This window comes from Taeniopygia guttata, chromosome 7 (genome assembly GCF_048771995.1).
Source record: "Taeniopygia guttata chromosome 7, bTaeGut7.mat, whole genome shotgun sequence".
Lineage (NCBI taxonomy): Eukaryota > Metazoa > Chordata > Aves > Passeriformes > Estrildidae > Taeniopygia > Taeniopygia guttata.
In genome coordinates, this window is record NC_133032.1 from 4,758,328 (window position 1) to 4,776,174 (window position 17,847).

At 46.4% G+C, this 17,847-nt stretch overlaps 1 protein-coding gene and 1 long non-coding RNA gene across 2 annotated transcripts; both read left to right on the forward strand.

Annotated features, from left to right (window-relative positions):
- The first annotated feature begins 5,017 nt into the window (after positions 1-5,017).
- On the forward strand, positions 5,018-6,652 carry LOC115496060 (uncharacterized). Its single transcript, XR_012056936.1, has 3 exons — positions 5,018-5,489; positions 6,021-6,103; positions 6,505-6,652. It is a non-coding gene; the product is annotated as an uncharacterized lncRNA (long non-coding RNA).
- Positions 6,653-10,804: 4,152 nt separating this feature from the next.
- Positions 10,805-13,111, forward strand: LOC140680259 (extended synaptotagmin-3-like; the record flags this gene model as incomplete). Its single annotated transcript, XM_072931855.1, has 2 exons — positions 10,805-11,056; positions 11,572-13,111. Coding segments are annotated over 2 exons (690 nt in total), but the record flags the coding sequence as incomplete, so codon positions are not given.
- Between the last annotated feature and the right edge of the window lie 4,736 nt (positions 13,112-17,847).

Consider the following 17,847-nt stretch of genomic DNA (forward strand, 5'->3'; position numbering starts at 1 on the left):
AGTTCAGGTGCTTAAATGACAAATTCCTAATTGTTCAGTGTCCCTCTTAAATTCCAGGAGGATGTGAATTAATTCACTCTATACTTTTGTAGTAGTGCCTAGTTACTTGCTTCACTCTAAGAACGGGAGCTGTTTCTCCAAGGTTTCTGGCTGCTCTACCTTCCCATTCACAGATTTTAAATGAAGTCATTTTGGAGACCATTCATGTTGCCTTTTTGAAAGCTTGCCTGTTTAAGGTCATGTGCCTCGTACTCAATTGTGGTTTAATAAAATATGAGAAACCTTCTAGTCTTGTAAGAAGCCGTTATCTTACAGCACACAGCTTTGCTTGTGGTTTATGCTCTGCTTGAGTTCATGAAATTCATACATTTTTGATCTTGAATGAGGTGATTTTGTGTTTAGATGTAGCAGCATTATTTTAGCACATGAAAGAGCCTCTTTTTGTTTATTGCACAAATAGGAATACAGACTCCTGAAACTGGTGGTATTTGTAATTCTCTCTGCCTCAGGGCATAGGCCAACCCCTAAAGTGAAAGGATGAGAAAACTTCACAGTCTTACTAGAGTTGCTGAATTTCCTTCATGATCCCAGGGCATCTGCCAGTGGCCATTGCTAAGGGCTGAATCCTGACTTTCTTTCTTGCAGGTTAGGTTCCAGTGATAGCCTTAATTCAGGATGGCAGATAAAATAGATAAGGGAATGCCTTAGCGCTCTCTCTTGTCCCCCTTTTCGTCCCAGCTAGCTCTGTGAGGGGGGGGGGAGCGCTGGCAACTTCCGTGTTTTCCGGCGAACCCTCGCGGGTATCTGCCGGTGCTGCGTGGGTCTGGGAGCGAGGCGAGTCCCGAGGCGAATAAAAGGAGAGAGACTTTTTCCCCCGCGGGCGATATCTTGGTTTATTACGGCTTGGTTGGGGAGGCAAAAACCGAGGAGGCTGCTGCGCGCTAAGTTCGAGTTTGTCCGTGCCGCCTGGCCGATTCGGGGGCGGGGCAGTGCGCTCCGAGGCTGGCCGCGATCCAAGAGAGGTTGCGTGCAGAGCCGCGGCGCTGCTGCCAGCACGTGCAGGAGCCGCGGCGACCGCAGCAGCGGCGGCGGTTCAGCTGAGGCAGTCAGGGGCCGGGCGAGAGAGAGAGCCGCGGCGGCACGCAGGGATCCGGCGGGAGAAGAGGCGGCGGGCCGGGCAGCAGCAGCGAACAGGGGGGAGAAAAAGCACCGGGGCGTCCCCAACCCGTTCTATAAATACTCGAGAGGGGAAACCCGGGGTGGCCAATGAGATAACGCCACGGGGGGACTTGGGGATAGTGGGGTGCAGGGGTCCAATGGGAGATGGACAGATGGAAGGATGCCAGGTCGCCTTTCGACCCTGCCGCGTGGCTGACAGATGGTCTGAGAGACGTAAACAGAATGACTCGGCACTTCCTTGGGAAGGCAGACCGCGGGGGAAAATGGGAGAACCCGGGAGGTCGTTACAGAGCGCGGGGGGATACATGGAATGACCTTATACATAATAGAACATATAATAACACAATTCCACAAGGGAATTTATGCCAGCTGTTGGTTATAACATACAGATGCAATTGGTGGTGTAGGATTTCCTTCCTTTGGACATTTGGTTTTGTTCTAGAAGCCTTACCCTTTTAAAGTCTAAATTTATTTTGAAATAAATTTTAATAAACCCGTATAATATTTTCTCCCTGGTCTTGTTGTAGCATTTGGAAATCAACTGGGCAGGCATGAGCAACCTTCTGGATGTCCCAGGGATTAAGTGAGTGTCTACTTTGCTTTACTTTATTATTTGAAAACCTCTGGAAGCTGGGATGTAGTTCTTGAGTAACCATCAAAGCTGTTGTTGAGAGCATTGTGTGCAAGTTGTTGTGCAGATTGTTCATCCCATTGTATCTGGCTGTGGCAAAACCTGAGAAGCGTTCTTTTTACATTCTGTCAAATCTGTTTCAATCGCTTCGTTACATTTTGGATGGATATAGTAAATCCCACAAATAGCAATTACTTAGAAACTAAAAAACAAGCCCTTATGTTTCCCATGTGCCAGTTATTTGCAAAGGTAGATGAAGTAGGTTTAGAAATGGCAGTCTGCTTGTTTTTATTTACAGTAAAGTGTAAAAAGGCAAGGTATAACAGAGTTGCAGCCCCCCTGACAAACTCAAGTATAGTCCATGATAAAGAGAACTTCACCAGATTTATAAAGAGAAAAGTTCTCTTTCTATGTAATCTGCTCACCTTTTAGGTGTAGCTCTTCTCTACTGTCTCTTGAGTTAGTACTACATACATAAAATTTGCACAGTGAGGATGAAAATCTTATTAGGTTTCAGTATTGTTTCAAACTGTTTTACCAGACTGGGGATTCAGTTTGTCCTTGTTCTTTTGTGTAAGGAAAAAATTCTGTTGCACAAGAGGAAAATACATGGGGTTACACAGCCATTGCCTTTCTCCCTTTCACTGCAAATGCAGACACTTCTGTTCCTCTCTGCTCCCCTGTAGCTCATGGTTTGCAGACTCATAAGAAGAGCCTGGCTACTTTAGGTGCCAGTTTATGTATTAAAGATCCTCTGAAGGCCTTTGATGTTGAATGAGAGGAAGCTTCCTTTTTCTCTTAGTTTGAGGCCTGAGTGGCCTTTTGCCTTGCAGTTTAGCCTGAGAGCTCCAGTTTTTATCAGAGTGATTAATCTGTTCTTTTCTAACTTGGTTTCCCTAATCCTTGCAGGGAGAAGTCTTGTAGGTATTCCAGCCTACAGCCTCTCATATAATTAAGTGCAAATTTGGTGTCCTAAATTTTTACTGCCTGCTTCTCCACAGGGATTTGCACACAGAAACCTTTGCTAGTTCCTCAGCAGTGCAATGAAAGCTGGGAGCAAAGCATGCCTGACCATGATTGGGCTGAAGTACAGGTTGAACAAGAGCCCTCCCTGTCAAATGAATTTGGCTCACTTAAGATAGCAAAGAAACTGGATGCAGTCAACTGTCCTCACATACAAACTGTGTTTAGCTGGTGTATCCTAAGACTTGAGAGATGGGACAATTCTGTGACATTCCTGTGGGTTTGTTTTTTGGTTTTTTTTTACAGGAAAACCAAGAGCCTGACCAATGTTCCTGGTTTGCCATTTGGAGTAGAAGACTTTCCTTATGTTCTTTATTTGTGAATCCAGCCTCCTCTGTGAATTGGGACAATTTTGTTCCACAGTCATACCCTTTTAAGTACTAGCTCTAGCAAGAGAACAAGTCTTTCAGATAATTGGTGCTCTTGCGTTTTCCTCTTAATATTGTTTTTTGCTCATGCCAGGTTGTAGTGATGTGTTAAAATCCTCTCATTAATCACCTGGAGAGTACTTGAGAGGACATCTGTGATATACAAAAAGAGCAGCTGTAAAGCAAAGATTTAAACTGAAAAGCTAAAAATGAGCAAGTTGTAATTAGCCTGGAAAGTTCCTTGAACTCCAAAATAGTGCCTTCAATTCAGCCGATGTGATCTCCAGGTACTTCAAACAAAATTTTCCTTCTTAATGCAAATTCCGCCAAGATCCAGAACCCCATCTGAGAAATTAGCTTGGCCTTTTTTTTTTTTTTTTTTGAATCGTGTCTATCTGCTTCAATTTTGTGAAAAGGCCTCAATAGGTGGCCAAGAGTAGGCAGCAATGTCTGCTGTGGCCATTTCTAAGTCTAAAAACAAACTAGCTCAAGGCCTTGAGCCCCCTGTAAAATGCTGAAACTCCCAGATTCCCCTCTCTCCGTGTCCATCTCTGGTGTCATTCCTAAGGAAACCCAGAAGGAAGGCACTTGAGTTTGACACGTTTGGGTGTGTGCATAAAGATTTCACACAGCCTAAGCTCCCATTCATCGTTTACAATGATGAGCCAAACTCACACCGTGCAACAGGGATGCTCCATATTGCAAACCTGCACCACTGAATTGAAGTTGAATGGCCACTCTGCAGCTCTTTCATACAGTCATAAACTTTGGAAAAGATCTTTATAGATCACCTAGTCCAACCATTAAGCTAACACTGCCAAGCCCATCACTAAGCTGTGTGCCTAAGCACTTTTACAGGTCTTTTCAATGCTTCCAGGGATGGTGACTCCACCATTTCCCTGGGTGTCCGGTTCTAATGCTTGACAATACTTTGGGGGGAGCTAGGCCACACCACTCACTTTGCAATGTCCATTTCTTCTGCTGTCCCTCACTTTTCCATTCTAAGTTGTGACTGATTGTGGAGATTGAGGTTGCCTTTTTTTCCCACCTGCAGTGTAGTGTCAGACTCACTAATTCAAGACTTCATTGCTGCACGGCTGGTTCTACCCAACAGGATCACAGTGCCTCTAAAAAAGAACATGAACATTGCCCACTTGAGGTTCCCTGTCCCCCACGTGAGTTGTTTTTTCAGTGACATGGTGTTTATCTACCTGAGTGTGCAGCTGCCACCATGTGGGTGCATCCCTTAGTGTCTTTGGATGCTGCATCAGCTCTTTCAACCTGAATTGTGGGCTTTCAGTAGGTAGTATTTCAGAAATATAAAAGCAGTGTTGGATAGTTCATAATTTGGGAGGGAGAGACACAGGCAGTGGGAGTTCCTACCTTCTCTACATGTCCTTTGTACTCAGAGCTCATTTACCAATTAAACCTTTAGTCTGTAACTGCAGATCTGTGGTACATGCAAATGAGAGGATAAATACATAAGCAGTGAGTGTCATGCTATTTAATATTTTTACTAATGCTGTGAAGAGGTGTAAATAAGGAACTTGAAGGATGACATATCTTTGCTACAGTAAAAAAATTTCCTAAATACTCAACATGTCCAGGTTTTCAATCTCCTTCATCCATCAAATACCTAATGCACTTACTAATGAGGATAAATATAAATGAGTGACAAAGGCCTGTTCCCTGTTGCAAACTTGCATCACTAAAGTGAAGTGGAATGGCTCCTGTGTAATAAAATAAGAACCTTCCAGTGAGTGCTTAATTCCTCCTTCAGTTGATCTTTACACTTGATTTGACTGTGGCTGTAATGCTGTGTGCAAATGTATATTTCTGATTTAAAAATAAATCCAATAATATTTCCTATACAGTTATCTAGATTGAATTTTACATCTCTTTAAGGGGGCTTTTTTTCCCCTCTAGGCAAATGCTGGAAAAAGTGCTTTATTACAACTGTCATTGGAAATGTACTGAATCAAACAATGTGCCTTTGCAGAACTGTCATGGTGACTACCCTTGCTGCCTGAAATAAACAGTTTTAGGAAGTAGCATATTATAATTATCCAAAGACTGCATTTTCATGACCAATTCTGTATCTTATTTCATCCAGGGAGTAATAAGGGTTCATCTGTTAGAAGCTGAAAACCTTGTCCAGAAAGACAATTTCCTTGGTGCCATCAGGGGGAAAGTCTGACCCGTACTCTCTCCTCCGCGTTGGCACCGTGCAGTATCAAAGCAAAACAGTCTCCCGAGATCTTAATCCCATTTGGAATGAGACATTTGAGGTACTGAACCTTTTGATCTTTCCATCTGTAGGATACACAGCTATTTACATCCCTGTGCTTGCAGGACCTTCTCTTAGCTGATTGCACTGGGGCAAGTGGACTTCCTTGTTTCTTGCTTCAGGCATTTGTGTCCCTTAACCAAGTTCAAATTTACATTGTAAACTTGAAATGTCATTCAGGTTGGTCTGATTTACATGTGTGGGTTTTTGGAGGAGGTGCAAAGCATTGTTTTAAATATCAATCAATGCATCAATCTGTGCAGCTGCAGGCTGCTCTAGCATTGGTTCCTCTCTGCTTATTAGGGATACCAGTTTGAGGGGTTTAACTTGTAGCTCAAAACCAAGCAAACAATGTGAAACATTTTCACCTATAATCGATTGTATTTGTTATGCATTTAACCATAAGAAAGAACAGTGAATGTCCTTAATGTGTTTGACAGTTGTCAAGTGTCATGTTCTTGTCCACAGCCTGAGCCTGAATATGTGTACATGAATGCTTTTTAGTTTTAATGAATACCTCTTTCTCCTCCAGTTTGTTGTTCATGAAGTGCCTGGTCAGGACTTAGAAGTGGATTTGTACGATGAAGATCCAGATAAAGATGACTTTATGGGCAGGTAAATTTGCAAGACCTTTGATCAGGGTCCAGTAGCCTCTGCTGTGGGACACCTGAATTACCCATACTGGAAATTTAATACTGTTGGAAGTGATTCCCTTTGCCCAGGTATTAATACCACATAAGTAGTTCCTAGTGCAGCTAATGTTGAAAAAGGTTACACTCCTGCAGGGAATCCTGGGAAGCCATTAGAAGTGATAGTTAGTTGAGATTTACTTCAAGTTTATTTTGGTTTTGGAAATATTTCAAGGGGGAGACTTCAGGAGTCTAAGTGTGTTCCTGCACACCCATACAGAGGTAATGTGGAGAAGCTGTTATTTGGAACAGACTTGAGAGTGGGCTTTTTTTGGTGGTTTATGCTGTATACCTCAATATTGAAATGTTTGCTTTTTTTCATTTCAGCTTGCTGATAAGCCTAGTGGATGTAATGAATGACAGAACTGTTGATGAGGTAAAGATCTCAGCTTATTTCTAAATGTGGCTGGTGGTGTATGTCTACATGCACTCATTTGTGCTTCTCCTCTGCTACTACAGTGTTTCTTTGTACTTAAAGATTCCTTGCACACTTGCACTGTGGTATTTTCACAAAAAGATAATACTAATGTAGTCACTACAAAAATTTTTACAACCAGGCTAGTAACCCCAGAGAGCCCTGAGATTATACTGAACCAGAAGTGGGGTATCTTGTTGACACTTTGTGTCCCGTGTGTACCAAATGTTTTGTACAAAGCTGCAGATAAAGTTTGGTGAAGCCTGTTTGCTGAGGGAAGAAATGATCTGACCTTACTGTGACTTTCATCCTGCAGCCCAGCACTCTACAAGCAATGCCAGGGTGCCTGTCTGGTGCTGCTACAGGTTGGAAATATCCACATGCTTTACCTGTTTATGGGCATCCTCTAAATTGCATGAAAAAGACAGAGAGCTGCATAATTTTCAGAAGCTGCCCTTGGAATTTTGCTATGCTTTGCATTGTCCTTGGTGGGTGATCATGACTACTTTGTGTTTTGGTTTGTTTTGTCTTTCCCTGCCTTTACAGGATAAGAAGGGTCTGTCTACAGCAATTCTGATTGTCTACTTGGACAGTGCCTTCAACCTTCCTGTAAGTACAATTCCCATGCAGCAGCCTTCACTCCTAACCTCCTTTTTAAAAAAACAACAAATTAATTGTTTTAAATACTCTTTCACCAATTCAGAAAAACCACTTTGAGTATTCAAATGGTGAATGTGGAACAAAGAAGACAAAAAATAACAAGTACCTCAAGGTAAAATTTATATTCTTCTCCTACACTTGCAAAACTAACTTCTGGATTATGTGGTATCATAGGAATTGAAACTGGTGGTGGTTAAAAAGAAATAATCCCTCCACTGTCAGAATCTAAGTGAGCAGGGTTTCAAAATGGTGATTGAAAGCCCACCCCCGTGAAAGTCTAAGAGGCCAAAGTGGGAATGCAACATGGAAATGTTTGCTTGTGAGTGTGTATTTGTCTTTCTTACACAAAAGAGAGCCTCCAGACATCAGACTAAGTCCTAATATCCTTGCTGCTGCTGCTGCTCTTTCTTCCCTTGCTGAGCTGTTCCAGCTTGACGTTGAGCAGGGAGGAAGGAATATGGTCATTTGTTGTACCTTTCCGGTCCACTGGAGACCTGACCAGATTCCTCCCCCCTTGGCTTTAGAGGGATTCAGGGGCCTCTCTGTCATTCATACATTCTCTCTCGCAGCTGCTGTTTACTTCTCCCCCCAAATACTGCATTTGGCTACTATGATGTAAATGGCAGGTATAGGGAAGAATGTCTTTCTCCCTTTTTTCTTGAGCAGGCTACTCACAAGTAAAGCTCTGAGCTATGGATAAAGCTTCCTATTCTCTCCAAGTAGCTCCTCTCTTAAATAGCATCTTTACAATTTATATGAGTTACCAGCACTGTGATATACATCACAATCAATAAGCCTTAATTCTGGACCTCACTGTGTGCACTTTGTATGTAGTGTTGTACTAAGACCAGATTATCAGCCTTAACTTCTATAGCATTAGTGCAAAGAGGTGCAAGAGATTCAGTATTGCTGCTTCCAGACAGGAATTGTTATTTGATGCCAAGGACTCACTTCCAGCTGTTTTGGAGCAAGTTGTGAGCCTTGGAAACCAATTCTGAGAGTCCTAGTTCAGTCAGGAAAGATCAAGATTTCTCACTGAGCCTTCAGCTCTGCTGTCTTCCTCCCAGCTTCTGACAAATTTTTAACTGCTCACCTGTTGAAATCTAAATACATAAAACTTTGGCTTAAATGTGTACTCTTGATGGTGGAGGGTAAGACTGTACTGTGTTATTGCTGGAGGCTTTCCTGTGTGCTACACTCCTCAGAGGTCCCACATCCAGAAAATACTTTCAGCTTTCCAGCTACTTACTTCATGTAAGAGCGGTTTGATATTGCTTCCTGAAAGCTATAAATTTCTTAATGTCTTTTATTGCCTTCTTCTTTCTTCCTTGTATTAAATGACAGAAGATGGAATGAGAACCTTCCTCCTTTGTCCTGCTCACAGTTGGGAACAAGACCCAGAAGAGTAAGGTGAGGCTGTTTAATTCTTCTGCTTTCATTAGATACTTTCCATCTTATGGGTGACCGTCCCCAGGTGTCCCCTAGGAAGGAAAGGACGTCTTGGGAAGTTGATGTGAAGGGCTGTACTCATAGTGATAGCTGCAGAGCCTGGGAGTGGGACCACTGTGTCACCGAGGTGTGGTGGTGGAGGGTGTCTGCTGTACACGTGTAGTTCCATGCCTGTGTCCAAGTTTATGTTGGCCCAGACAATCTAGTTCTATAAATCTCCAGTCCAGCTCATGTTTTTTCAGAGCAGGTTGTCACTTGCATCAATCTGGCTGTTATTCCTTCCTCAGAGTCTTTCCTGGCTCCTATGTATCACAGTTTTACTGTTTTGTTTTGTTTGGTTTCATTTTGTTTTTAAACCCAGACAAGATGGATCTGCATCTCCTCCACTTGCAGTTCCTTTTTCATTATTTAAAAATTACTTTTGCCTCATGAGTATGAGCAACAGCTGAGCTCTGCCCTCCCAGTAGCTGCCATGTTCACCATCCTGCAGCTGGATGTGGATGAGCCCTTTGTTCTTTTGTACTCCCAGCAATAAGAATGAATCCTGATGGCCACACACGAGCATACAGGACTGGCCCCTATTTTACTTTGTTCCTTCCACCTGCTCCACCCAGAAATTGGGTTCTACTTGAATTTTTACCTTTTGTGGCTTTCCTTTTCCCTACCACATTACCTGCCTCTCCTAAGCTAGGTCAGGATTCCAGGTTTTCCCTGCCCCTTTCCACTTGCTGCCAGCACTCATGGCCTGGCATGTACAGCTGGTTTACAGAGCAGGCACAGTCCCCGTGGGTGCTTTCCATGCTCTTTCCTCTTTGAAGTGGATGGTGCTGAAGCTGTGCCCTCCTACTCTTCCCACAGTTCTACACCCCTGAAACTGCCCCTCCAGCTTTCCTGCCCTTGCCTGTCAGCTCACTGCAGCTTTGGGAGCTAGCTCAGAGTGCTGCAGGCTGGAAGCAGTGCTGTGGCTCTCCCTGGGTGGGAAGGTGGGAGGGAGGGAGGGGTGCCTCGCTGCAGGTGAGGCAGGCTGCTGGTCCAGGCAGCGCTGGTGGGGCCAACTGCACCTCACCAGACTTGTTCTTTGGCATTTCCACGCCCCAAAGGACTTGTTCTGGTTTTGCCAGAGACTTCACTTCCATATGCTTTTGGCCTGGAATTTCCACTCTCTCTATACAGCTGGGGTGTAGCATCACTGAGGATCACCATGGCCCTCTCTGGTGATCAATGTAATGGATTCTTTGCTTGTCAGAGACTAAGCTAACACATGTTCTTGTTGCAGACCTGCAATTTCAGCAAAGATCCCACGTGGGGTCAGGCTTTCACTTTCTTTGTCCACAGTGCTCATTCCTAGTCACTCCACATTGAGGTGAGAGAAAAGCCTTTCCTTTTGAAGAGCAACTGCACATTTATAGGAAGAAACTCTCCTATGGAGCTCAGTGCTGATTGTTTCTGTGTGGGATTGCACATGCTGGGTTCCTCCTACTAAAAGGTGGAATATGTTGCACAGACAATTCTGTATTAGGTGGTGGTGGTTTCTTCCTTTTTGGTATCTACCCTTGTTCTAGCATCATGTAATGTGCTAGCATCTTAGTTCAAAATGTGGGATGTTTCTGTCTGCAAAGTGCAAAGGACATTTCATACAGTTCTAAGTGTAGCAATGACATCAATATCTTGGTGTCAGAAATTGCAGCCTTCATGATTCTCAACCAGAGCCCTACCTCTTCACCTCTGTGTTCTGACTCGTTAAGCAACCCTGTCTCTCATCAGCAGCATTGTAGCCACAGTTAGTTCTGTGGCTGGTCACTTGGATACAGAAAGGAATTGAACTTGGAAGATGTATTGAGGTTAAATAGGCTAAACAAACTATTACCTAAAATACATCTAAAGATTTAGACCAGCTGCCATCTCAGCTGCTTAAGACATTGCCCCCAAAGTGAGCTAGGAAAATCAAGTAAATCTCAGGGCATGATTTTTTCTGCTAAAGCAATTCTTTCTCTGCATAGTTAGAGATGGGATTTTTACTCCAAATGTACTAACTTGTTACACTCCTTAAATAATGGCATCACTCATGTGGATGTAATCATACTGAAACAAATAAGCTAATTTTGGTTTCTATCTGAAATACCTTCTTGCTTTGCTTTTGCATTCCCAGTGGTGCATTTCCCAGTTTGCCAGCTAATAAAAACTTCTGTTTTCTTCTGTCCCCCAGATAAAAGAAAGGAGCGGGACAGTGCCCTGGGAACTTCAGTGGTATGTCTCTCCCACTTACTCAAGGACCCAAACATGACTCTGGATCAGAGATTCCAGCTGGACCTTTCCAGTTCAGACAGCTTCATTAAGATGAAACTTGTATTGCGGGTGAGTTGTTCTTTCCCATATTCACTCGGTTTCCCCTGCAGAAGCATCCATTTGTAGCCAGGCAAAAAAGATGAAAGATGGGCATGAAGAAAGGCAGCTTTGCTTCACAGCAAAGCTTTTTGAGTAGAAAGTAGAAGTGTGACAAGGTATTTAAGTGAAATTAGGAGTGTATGTGGAGTTGAGAGGGTATCCCTGAGGCTTAATAAAACTTAGTGCAGTGCCATGGCTGAAAATTTTCTCATGACAATAAAGAGCTGGATTGAGAAAAACTAAGCTGGGGAAATCAGCACTGATGCTCCGGAGTTGTTTCCTCACCGTTCTCTGGATACTGCTCAGTACAAATACAGTAGGATAAGAGGAGAGAACACCACAGTGAATCCCAGGGGCCCCTTTCATCTCTGATGGCGAGTCCTGCTGTTACAGTTTTGTGGTGAAATTTCCTTCTGGGTGGTAAGGCTGGCATTCACTCTAGTGCTGTGGGAGCAGCACTCACTGTCTTCCCTTGTGATTTTTAGGCACTGAATGTTGAAGAACCTGATCCACAAAGAGTCAAGGCTGGTGTCAATGCCTCCAAGCTAGGTCCCGTGCATGTCACAGAGAAGGCTGGAAACCCGCAGAAGTTTTCCTCTCCACAAGTCTCAAAAGTACCTCCCATGAGCAAAGACTCTGCAACACTTGAATCTCTGCCAAAAAAGGACAGTGGAGAAGATATGTACACTAAAGACAGTTCAGGAGCCCCTGTACCAAGTGAAACTGTGTCTGGCCTTGATGAAGCAGAGGGCAAGCAAAATGCAGAGCATGGCACACCATCAGCATTGCCCAGTGGAGCAGTGGCCATGCCCACACTGCCTGTCCTGCAGGAAATGAGGGTGGCACCCAGTGTCACTTCACTGGGGTCCCTGCATTCTTCCTGCTTTGAATTAAGTAGCAGCAATCTGGACATTCATAAGTAGGTGTTCTTCCAGCTGAATTGTTCTACTCTTGGGAAAGTTTAGGTGTTACTGGTGCATAGAGGTGAATTCAAGGCTGCTAAATCACTTGGGGTGTTGGGTCTCAAGTCACCTTACAAAGAATTGACCTAGGTATTCCAGTCAACAGCAAAGTAAATTACAGGGCACTGTCAGAGCAGGTATAAAAGGGAAAGCATTCACTCTGTGGCTCTCCTAAGAGTGCTGCATGTATTGGCTTTATATTGTTGAAGAGCTTCTCAACATTCATTTAACAACAGGATATTCAAAGTCTGAACATCCCACTTTTGTAATAACCAAAACTCTTGATAGGCACCTGTGGCTGCTTAAAGCTCTGAATATGTTTATCCAACACATTTTAAGACTGATAATGCTGTGAACAAGTTTTTGTGGATAGGTGTGCTTGTATGTGTGTGTCCTTTCCACAGTGCTCAGTGTGAGGCTGCTCTGTCAGGCAGGATAGAGAGAAGGATTTGTCCCTCGTGGGGCACAGTATGGAGCTTGTGGAATCCTTAATCAACTACAAAGATCCACCTCATTTAAGACAGCATCAGAGTAGATATAAACCTGAACATAAAACTTAGCTCTAGCTGCAATTTGGTGAATTGGTGACTGGTAAATTTTCTAGCTCTGAATAGGGCTTAATTTATGTATTTATAGACCATTTTTAAACAATGTTTTGGATTTTGAGCCACTTTAATGACATGCAGAGTGGAATATGAAAAAGGTCCCATTTTGCATATACAGACATTTTTGAGGGAATGTGTGACACACTAACCCGTACTTTGATGCTCCATCTACAGTGGGCCACACAGAGGCTTTTTTGGCAGTGTGTGTTGTGGGATGAAATCAGGTACCTGCAGAGAAGGTAGGGATCGGGCTTCTCTGGAACCTCTGTGATCCAGCTGCTTCCTAGACAGCAAACATTAGGATGCCAGGGAGGAGGATGCTGCCCTGAAAGCTGGTTTTAGTCTGCTTGTGGGCTGCTCAATGGCTGTATTTAAAAGCCTTGTGCAATGTCTTGCAGCGGGACTGAGATGCCTCTGGGGGAGATCCAGCTGACTGTGCATTACGCTTCCATCCCGCAGAGCCTGTCGGGCTGGTCAACGGCTGCAGGTAATGCTCGTGATGGCTCACAGAGGAAAGAGCTCTCTGAGCTCTGCCAGTCACCCAGCAAAGCTGGACCAGAGCCACGTGCAGCAGGAGATGCCTTAGCGCTGGCTGGCTTCCAACTGTGCAGCCTCTCTGTGCCCAGCTCCAGTCAGGGAGAGAACCCAGCGAGTTGTGTTCACTGCAGCAGAGATGCTTCAACTGTCATCCACCCAAAATTTCTTCTGGACACCACTGACAACTGGTGTGTGTCTTGGGGTGTTAGGATAGGCATCATGACAAGGATTGATACCTATGACTGAATACATAATTGTTACTTTAGGAACCCCAGTAAGTGGCTACACCGTCAGGAGTAAAGATTTTAACTAAACAATCCTAAAGTTTTATTTGCTCATGTTCCAGCTCCTGGGATGAATATTTTTGGCCTGTGCAGGGTTGGTCTGATACCAAGAGAGAGAAGTTATTAAAACACACAGTGAGAGAACCTGCCTCACTTGTCTGTTTTTCTTTTAACAGAAACTTGGTACCCTGTTGCCTTTGTAAAGGGCAACTAGCGACCTGGTTCAGGGAACAGCACGGCAGCCTGGTCTCGCCCAGGCTACTCGGGCTAATCAACGCACGCAGATACCAATGTGGCAGACGGTCAAAAAGCCTTTATTATCTCATCTCGTGGGTTTAAATAGTCTTGGGGGTCTTTGCTACGTCAGAGGGGGGTTGTGGGGTCTCTAGGGTTAGTCGGGAGTGGAAAGTTACCAGAGCAGGTGTGGTCACATGCTCCTGGGGTTAATGGATAGCGTGGGGCAGGGAGAGGGGGAAGGGTCTCTCTCTTTCCGTCACATCCCGTGGTCTTCCGTTCGCCTGTCCCTTATCTACCACATGTCCCCTCCCCTTATCATATATAAAATGAGGTAGTCGTAGATATAGGCACTGGAGTGAGGTACAAACTTGTGACTTGTTAAGGAAAGGGTGGTTTGGTAAACCTGAGTAATTTTTTCAAGGCAGGTCTTGAAGGCTTTAGCGACTGACTGTGTTCGCAGTTTTTGGTTTACAGCATTTGTTGGTGGCCTATGAACAGAACGTTTGCCCTTTCCAGACAGGTCTGAACAAATGAGACTAGTTTGTTCAGCAGGCATGGTCTTATGGTAATAGCTAAAAGCAGTATTGCCAGTGGACCTACCAGGGCGGAAATTAAGGTGGTGAGCCAGGGTGATTGATTGAACCAGGATTCAAACCAGCTCTGTTGGGTTTCTCTGTCTCTCTTTCTCTGAGCCAGTCTGTCTCGGAGTTCTGCCATGGAGTCTTTAACGACTCCCGTATGATCTGCGTAGAAGCAGCACTCCTCTTTCAGGGCTGCACACAGTCCTCCCTGCTGCATGAACAACAGGTCCAGTCCCCGCCTATTTTGTAAGACCACTTCTGAAAGCGAAGAGACTGATTTCTCTAGATAGGAGATGGATTTCTCGATCCTCTGCAGGTCTTTGTCGATGGTCATTTGCAGCCGAGAAAATCCGTGCTGCTGGGTTGCGATGGCTGAGACACCCGTGGCTGTGCCAGCTGCTCCCAGGCCAAGCAGCATTGCGATGGTCAATTTTTCTTTTGTGGAGTCTGTCAGGTTTCTCGAGAGGGTGGTATGTCTTTTCGTCTGAGTGATATAAGACCTTAGGAACAATTAAAACTTGAACACAGAAATCGATAGAGTTATTAAATTTGGCAAGGAACATATAAGGATTCACTCTGGGTCTCTGGCAAACTTACATCTCAGATGTGGATGCGACTACTCACTTATTGGTCCTCTGCGGGGAGTGTCCCACTTGCACTGGTGGGGGGCACTGGCTGTGGAGTAACTGAAGGGGGTGTCTAAAGCAATGCCTTCGTAGAAAAGGGGGTTTAACATTATAGCAAAACTAATAGGGGTTAGTCAGGTCCGATTTGGTTTCGCTTAGGGTTAGTAAGGTAGCTTCTAAACAGGTTGGCTATGTGGAACACGAAGGATGGGGTATTTACTGTGGTGACTTCTTTGAGCACCTTGTCACTTGATAGATGTTGCACGACCCACCTAAATAGCTGATGAGGGTAGTGGCCTGGGTCAGCTTGTCCCCCGGCCACAAGCCCTAATAGCAAAATTGCACAGAGACACTGTGCATGTCTGGGTCTCACCGCCGTGGGATTTTCAGGTGTTGTCTGGCGGCTTGGTGGTCTGTCATTTCTCTCTGGAGCAGGGGTGTATGCATCACGGGGATGGTTCACAAGCGTGTCCTGCAAACAAGACTCACAGCTTCTCATTAGTTTTGTTTTGGGGGTCAGGTTTGATTGGCAGCAGTGGGTCTGCAGCAGTGGTGCTTATTATAAATTTGTAATCCTGACTCTTGACATAGCAAGGATGTCCCTTCCTATCAGGGGTGGAGAGTTTTGTAAAATGTAAGGGTGGACTGCTACTGTCCGTTCTGGCCCCTTCTTTGTATGCAGCGTTATAGCTACCAATTGGGTGCTTTTCCAAGCTCGGGACAGCCCTCCCACCCCGTTCATTGGAGGGACCTCTCTGCACCGCCAGTGTCGGGGCCGCAGAGCCTGCGGAAACATCGGGCAGTCTGCTCTTGTGTCTGCCCAAAGCTGGAGTCCCGCCACGTGGGGGTCCCGACTGCCACAGAGGCGGCACGTCCCCCACACTCTCAGGGGCTCCCTCCCCACTTTCATGGCCAGGGCTACCCAGGGGTTCCGCTCTGGGACGCCCCCTGCTGACTCTGCGGCACAGGCGCTGTTATTTGCGGTGGGAGGAGGCTGAGTTCGGCTCGCGCGCTCCCCCCCCCCCCGTCCCGTGTCTCCGGGGGCTGGGACCTGCATTCCTTGGCGAGACGCCTTTTTCTCCCGCAGCCCCAAAAGGGTCTTTTTCTCCAGTTGGTAAGCTGGGTTGGTTCGTATTGTGACCACTTTTCGGTGCGGCTTAGAACTCTACTCGGTTTTGTTTTAAACTGCGCTGGTTCCGTTTTTTCCGTTTCGGGGTCCTGGGCGGCTCCCGCCGGCCCCTCCGAGCCGGCAGAGCTGTTGCCGGGCTCCGCGCCGGAAGTCAAATGCCAGCGCACTTCCGGGGCTCAGTGCCGTTTTGTTCAGCTCCGAGCTTGCTCCTCCCCGCGGGGGTGGGGCCGCTCCCGCCCCCCGGGCTCGCCGCGCCTCCTGCGGGGGGTGGTTTCTCCCTTATATGGTGGCGGCTTCAGGCGCGGCCGCTGATTGGCTCCGCGCTCCGTGCCGCTCTCTGTCTCTTTCTCCTGCGCACGCGCGCCCCTGAAATCGTGAGGCTCTCGAGTTTTCGCGCCGAGATTACTCGCGCCCCGCCCCTCCCCACGGCACCCGGCGCCATTTTCAAAGCGGCAGCATGGCCACGCGGTTAGCGTTTTCACCCAAGCTGCGGTTTCTGCAACTCTGGCTTCTTCTGCCAGCTCCTGCCAGAAGCGCTCTGCACGCCGCTGCGCCTCTGACAACGGATCGCTGACCGGCGGCGGCGGCGGGACGGAGGAAGCTGCGGTTTCTCGGGGGGGTTTCGCGGTGGGGGTTTTTTGGGGGCTTTTCGCGGCGGGGGTTCTTCGAGGGGCTTCCGCAGCGGGGGTTGGGCTCTGATCTGGGGAAGGGGGCGATGCGCCGAGCCCCTTTGGGTCCCCGCTCCCGGGCGGACTGTCTTCAGGGACGGTCTGTGTTTCCGCCCCCGCCCCGAGCCCGGGTCTAACTAATAATCACATATGCGCTGCACTCTGCGTCTCTTGCTTTTCTATTGCCTTGCGCGGGGCTTTTTCTACCTTGCCCCGTGCCGTAACGCTCTTGCCACTGCCTGAGGATTTCGTTTCCCCGGCCAGCGTGGCTGTACACTGTTCCCATATTCCCGGATGCATAGCATCCACTGGGCATTCGGCTGCCACAAGCTCAAGCAGCCTCGCTATAGCAAGATAAAAGTCCTTGAGCTTAAATTCGATACTCCATTGCCCACAAATCACACTTACGACCCATGCGACGCTGCCCATGACGCTCGCGGGTCCTGGGACGTCTCCCTGCGCCAAGATACGGTCTGACCACTCCGGCCGCTGCTCCTGTCCAGGCGTCTCCCGACTGCCGGGTGATTTTTTCCCTTTTTTCCCTTTTTTCTCCCGGGTTTCGGCACCAGTATGTTGCCTTTATAAAGGGCAACTAGCGACCTGGTTCAGGGAACAGCACGGCAGCCTGGTCTCGCCCAGGCTACTCGGGCTAATCAACGCACGCAGATACCAATGTGGCAGACGGTCGAAAAGCCTTTATTATCTCATCTTGTGGGTTTAAATAGTCTTGGGGGTCTTTGCTACGTCAGAGGGGGGTTGTGGGGTCTCTAGGGTTAGTCGGGAGTGGAAAGTTACCAGAGCAGGTGTGGTCACATGCTCCTGGGGTTAATGGATAGCGTGGGGCAGGGAGAGGGGGAAGGGTCTCTCTCTTTCCGTCACATCCCGTGGTCTTCCGTTCGCCTGTCCCTTATCTACCACAGTACCCTCTTCCAATCGTGGAGTCGATCCATATGTTCGTATATACCTGCTTCCAGACAGAAGATGGACAAGCAGGAAGAAGACTTCTCTTAAGAAAAAAACCCTGAACCCTCCAGTATGATGAGAAGTAAGAAAATGTAAATTATGATTGTGGGTGGAATAGTTATGATCTCTGTGTAATGGCAGGGTTTCCTAAGGTGTGCTGCTGTAGCTC